Source organism: Vitis vinifera, chromosome 1 (genome assembly GCF_030704535.1).
Source record: "Vitis vinifera cultivar Pinot Noir 40024 chromosome 1, ASM3070453v1".
In the NCBI taxonomy this organism is placed as follows: domain Eukaryota; kingdom Viridiplantae; phylum Streptophyta; class Magnoliopsida; order Vitales; family Vitaceae; genus Vitis; species Vitis vinifera.
The window spans coordinates 2,112,855-2,118,718 of NC_081805.1; the positions used below are offsets into that span (position 1 = coordinate 2,112,855).

A 5,864-nucleotide genomic window follows, 5' to 3' on the forward strand; every position below is an offset into this window, starting at 1 on the left:
ATACAATATACACTCACGAGTAGTAGTTTTAAGGCCAAAATCCCAATTTTGCTACAATATTTTTTGGGATGAATAATATTTTATGGTAAAAAAATAAATTTTTGCAATGATTTTCATTTTTATGGCAAAAAAAGTTCTTTTATGATGAATTTTTTATTAATGATAAAAAATCATGTTCAGACACATAATATATTTGAGGTAAATACATTTTCATAATATTTTAATATGAATATTGTATTTGTAATAAAATAAATAAATTTTATCACAATATCAATTTATGGTAAATAATTTTTGTAAAATCTTATGACAAAATTTTATTTATAACTAATAATTTTTACTAGATTATTAATCATTTAACACATACTTCTTTTAATAAACTTATATCTCATACCTTTAAATTCAATATTATAATAAATAAATAATTTTTACATTTATGAATTTAAATTCAATATAATAAAAAAATAAACAATTTTACTATCAATAAATAAACTTTCACTCACCTCCATTTAATCTAATCTCGGTTGGTTTTGAGCTCGTTGAAGTGACCCTACCCATTTGCCTTTTTCTGTATTTTGACAACAACCAAAGTACATGAGTTGTGAAATGTTGCGACAACAAAAACTTTCATATAAACATTGTTAACATATATGTTTTGATTTTACAGATGACAAAACCAAAACATTATAGAAGACAGAACTAAATATAACCATTGGGTTCTCAAAATATTCCATTAACTTAATATTCCATGTTTCCCCACTTTTCGTATCCCTACCCTACCATGAGTCCTCTTGCTCTATCGGGTATTGGGTACCTTCCATTTTTCCTCACATCTCTATTTATCTTGTATAGTCTTTATAAACTCATCTCTATCTCATAACTTTTTTCCCTCATGACTTAAAATGTTTATAAAGATATTTTCAATAATCTTTCTTATTTTATAAGGAAGTCTAATATTACAATAATATATCAATCTAAAAATATTCTTTATAAAGAATGAATCTATACTAATTAGGAATTTGAGACACTTTCTAAATATCTTCACCTTGAACCAAATTCCATGAAGTCAATTCTCAACCTTTGTATGACACAAACTTAACTTTTTTTTCTTTTTTGTATCATATATATCATTACAAGAGAGCAATTGACTCTACCTTCATTGAAAATTCTTTTTGTTTTCATCTTATGTGTTATATGATCTTTTACTCTTCCAGAAATCTTCAACTTAAACTTTGATACCAATTTGTTGCGGTAGAAACTTTGATGCAAAGATCATTAATAAAGAATACAAAGATAAAATAATCAATACAAACTGTACATGAGGTTTTAATGTGGTTTGACCAACCATACCTACGTCCACAGATAAAAGAGAATAATTTCACTATTCAAATAAAGAATATTATAGAGGACAAAACCAAAATATTATAGAGGAAATAACTATATACAACTATTAGATTCTCAAAACATCCCATGTTTTCTCACTCTTCGTATCCCTACCCTACTACGAGCTCTCACGCTCCACCAAGTACCTCCCGTTCTTCCTCACATATCTATCCACCTTGTATAGTCTTTATAGGCTCATATTTATTTCATAACTTTTTCCCCTCTTGATCTAAAATATTTATAGAGATATTTCCAATAACCTTCCTTATTATATAAGGAAGTCTAATATTATAATTATATCTCAACCTAAAAATATTTTATATAATATTATTTATAAAAAAAATCTATACTAATTAGGAATTTGGAACACTTCCTAACATGGAATCTTAATTGCAATCTTGCGTCTTCCTATCTTCCTATCTGTGTTTGCTTTTGACATTATTGTTGCAGTATCACACCTCTCTCTGACTTTTCTTTTTTTTTGGTTTTCCTCATTTTTTCTTGGCATCCAAACAGATCCTATTGGTTGATTGATTGGTCTCTGTCTTTCTTGTAGGTTGAGTTACATTCCCCGAATAATCTAGACTTTTTATGTGATCATGTTCATCAATCGCAATCCCCATGACTACTATTGGCACTAGCTCAATGCTTAGTTTCTCTTTCCCCTGAAATGTTTGACTTAAAATTGCTAATTGTCTATTGAATCCATTTTTGGTGTTTGAATATTCATGAGTGATTGAGGATTTTGCTTTTTTGCTTTTCACTTAGTATTTAATGATGAACTTCGAATTTGATTCTTGATTAATGTGTTTTTTGGAGGTATTTGTTTTGCGCAATTTGGAGAAGTAAAAAATTGCAGGTATGATTATGTCTAAAAGTTAATTGATGGTTTAATATATGTATTTGAAGGTTTGTACCTGCTACCAAGTTCTATTTCCTTTGGAATTCTAATTGTATGGGAATAATAAGCCTTTGCGCCTACTGATTATGGAATTGTGAATTAAGACCATTAAGATCTAAGTCAGTTAAGAACCCAAGATTGCCTATTGATTCTAGTATTTTCCTCTGAAATTTTCACTTTACATTCTTGCCATTTAGATACTTCCAAGGTGTGTAGTTTTGATTATCTTATTGCTATGTTTTGTGAGCTTGTGAAGTACTGAATTTACCTTTTCTAATGATTTTTTAAGGAATGGTAAATTTTACAGCAATATTTTAATCAACTGATTCAACAACTGACAATTGTTTGCCATTGAGTTTTAATGTCCAGTAACCATAGATCTCTTACAGTGAACCACTTTGATCGTCTTGAATATGCATTAAGCTTTTCTAAATCGAGGCGCATATTTGTTGTCTCATATTTGGAAATTTTCTCATCTTCTTTGGACTACTTATAACTCTTATCTAAATTTCAGATATATCAGAAGTTTTAGATTCAATAGAGATTTTGAAAACAAAGGAATTGACCCTCTCCTATTACAATCCCTCCAAAGCCTCTTCCAACCCAAATGGGGGAAACTGTCATCTTGAAGATGGCAGAGGTTTGGTGTCCCTTTCGGCTGCTAGGAGCTGTGACAATTTTGAACAATTAAAGCTTGTTAACTCTTTCTAGCTTCTGACTTTGAAAGAGAAAAACCCCATGGTTATTGATGAACGACAGGGACATGAGGAGGTCCCTAATACTCAGCTATATAAGAAACTCCTCCTCTGAACAATGCCAATACATGAATACTTTAATCTTAAACTAAAGTTGCTTATCGTGGGATGATGAATTCAGCGCAGCCACCACATAGACCGAGTACTGGAACTGAATGAACAATACCTGAAAACTATTACTTCCTCTCCCACCCCATTCACCATTCGTGGAGGAGCAAGGCAACCGCGACACAAGGGACATGTGCCATTTCTATGCCCAACCCATCTGTCAAGGCAATCTCTGTGAAACATATGATCACACCTCAACTCTCTTATCTCTTCTCCTTCTTCAATCTTGCACAGGCACACTGCACACTCAGCCACCTCCTTCGACCCCGGCTCGGGTCTGTAGAGCCCTAGTCTTAGTCCCTGATCACCATTTTTCGGCACATTCATATTGTGATGAGAATTAGGAAATAGGGAATGGTGAAGCAAGAAATCCCACGCCCATGTCAAATGAGCGGCGGTTGGAATTATGTAATTTGACATGATGGAGCGAGGGATTAACTTGGGAAAGAGCTTATAGCAGATGAAGATAAAGAAGCATAGCATCAGAACGGGAAAGAGAGGAAGAGCTGAACTTCTTGGTGGAATGCTCATGTTTGCAGATGATTCCACGAAGAAAACTAGCTTCTAGTATTGAGCTATATATATATTTTCAAATCCTTTCGTAGATATTTTTCTGATGAAGTGACAAAGTCCAGACATCTACAGAAATAGAGAGATGTGACTTCCAACGTGAACCGCGTTGCAAAGCTAGATTTGCTTGGATCCCCAGAAGTTGAAGCTGCCTCTCGTGGATATTTTTCTGATGAAGTAACATCTCCTAGGGGCAAAGTCCAGACTTCTACAGCAATAGTAGTTAACATCGGGAAAGAGATGACTTCCAACGTAAACCGTGTTGCAAAGCTAGATTTGCTTGGCTCCCCAGAAGAAGTTGAAGCTGCCTCTCGTAGATATTTTTCTGATGAAGTGACATCTCCTAGGGCCAAAGTCCAGACTTCTACAGCAATAGTAGTTAACATCGGGAAAGAGATGACTTCCAACGTAAACCGTGTTGCAAAGCTAGATTTGCTTGGCTCCCCAGAAGAAGTTGAAGCTGCCTCTCGTAGATATTTTTCTGATGAAGTGACATCTCCTAGGGCCAAAGTCCAGACTTCTACAGCAATAGTAGTTAACATCGGGAAAGAGATGACTTCCAACGTAAACCGTGTTGCAAAGCTAGATTTGCTTGGCTCCCCAGAAGAAGTTGAAGCTGCCTCTCGTAGATATTTTTTCTGATGAAGTGACATCTCCTAGGGGCAAAGTCCAGACTTCTACAGCAATAGTAGTTAACATCGGGAAAGAGATGACTTCCAACGTAAACCGTGTTGCAAAGCTAGATTTGCTTGGCTCCCCAGAAGAAGTTGAAGCTGCCTCTCGTATATATTTTTCTGATGAAGTGACATCTCCTAGGGCCAAAGTCCAGACTTCTACAGCAATAGTAGTTAATATTGGGAAAGAGATGACTTCCAACGTAAACCGTGTTGCAAAGCTAGATTTGCTTGGATCCCCAGAAGAAGTTGAAGGCGCCCAGGACGTCATGTTGGATTGCCAAAAGGAATTGCGGCATGTGTCTATTTCCGATGGGAAGTATCGGGGCCAAAATTGTACGGTTTAAATCTTAGCGAGGAATTGAGTGGTGCAAACGCCCCAATTTCTCTGGAGTTATATACGTCCTTTTAGGTACGTCACTGGAAGGGTCTCCAACGGGCTGGGCCGGGCCGCCTGGCCCGGAGGAGTAAGGCCCATGGCCCATCCCGGGCCGGGCCTTGGTATATCTAAGGCCCGTGGCCCAGCCTGTGGGCCCTCAAGTTGGGAGGGCTGGACGGGCTTGGGTAAAAATTAAAATAGTTTTCAGTTTTGAAGGGAAGGGGGAGCTAGCCCTCTTTTGTGTAACTATTTTGTATTAGTTATATGTATATTAGAAATGTTGTATGATTTAAAAAAAAAAATAAAAGTGAGTTGGCTGTTCAACGGTCCATGACCGTTGAACATGTTTGCCACTCAATTCAATATTATGACCGTTGAACGGTCTTGATTAAAAAAAAAAAAATTAAATCCTAATATTTAAATCCCTATAAATATTAAATACCCTCAATTTTTTTCTATTCTCTCAACTCTTAAGCTCTCTCTCATTCCACAATATTTCCGATTATTGCATTTTGTCTCAAATTATTCAATATTATTGGTGGTGAAAAACAAGTATTGGTGGTTCAAAGAGTTCAAATTTGAAGGAATTTCTGCTTCGATTCTCCAATTTAGTAACATACTTCACCTTTACTTTTATTTATTTGTTACATTTTAATTTTACATTTATTATTTTTAGCATAATATTTTATCAATAATTATAATTATGGCAAGTGGTTCTTGTTCTTCATCTAATGCATGTGATAGCAAAAACTTTACTTCAAATATATGGAATTTTTTTGATAGAATATAAATAAATTTAGAAAATAATAAAAAAGAAATAAAAGCAAAATGTAAAATTTGTAACAAACTTCTTAGTGGTGGCTCAAATGCAGGTACAAGTCATTTAAAAAGGCATCATGAAAATTGTAAAACTAAAAATAATGTAAATATTAGAAATTATATGCAATTAGGTAAAGATGAAAGTGAAAATTTAAAAACATTTTCTTATGATGAATCTTATTGTCGTGAAGAAATGATTGGTTATATAATAAGAGCAGAACAACCTTTCAATTTCATGGAAACTCATGATTTTACGGGAACAATGCAACGAGCTGTTA

The 5,864-nt window shown here is 34.2% G+C and overlaps 1 protein-coding gene across 1 annotated transcript; it reads right to left on the reverse strand.

Moving 5' to 3' along the window:
* Nucleotides 1-2,828: 2,828 nt before the first annotated feature.
* LOC104878969 (E3 ubiquitin-protein ligase RHA2B) lies at nucleotides 2,829-3,675 on the reverse strand. Its single transcript, XM_010649966.3, has one exon. It carries the CDS (start codon nucleotides 3,673-3,675, stop codon nucleotides 3,154-3,156), a length of 522 nt encoding a protein of 173 aa, XP_010648268.1. The 3' UTR covers nucleotides 2,829-3,153.
* Nucleotides 3,676-5,864: the final 2,189 nt, after the last annotated feature.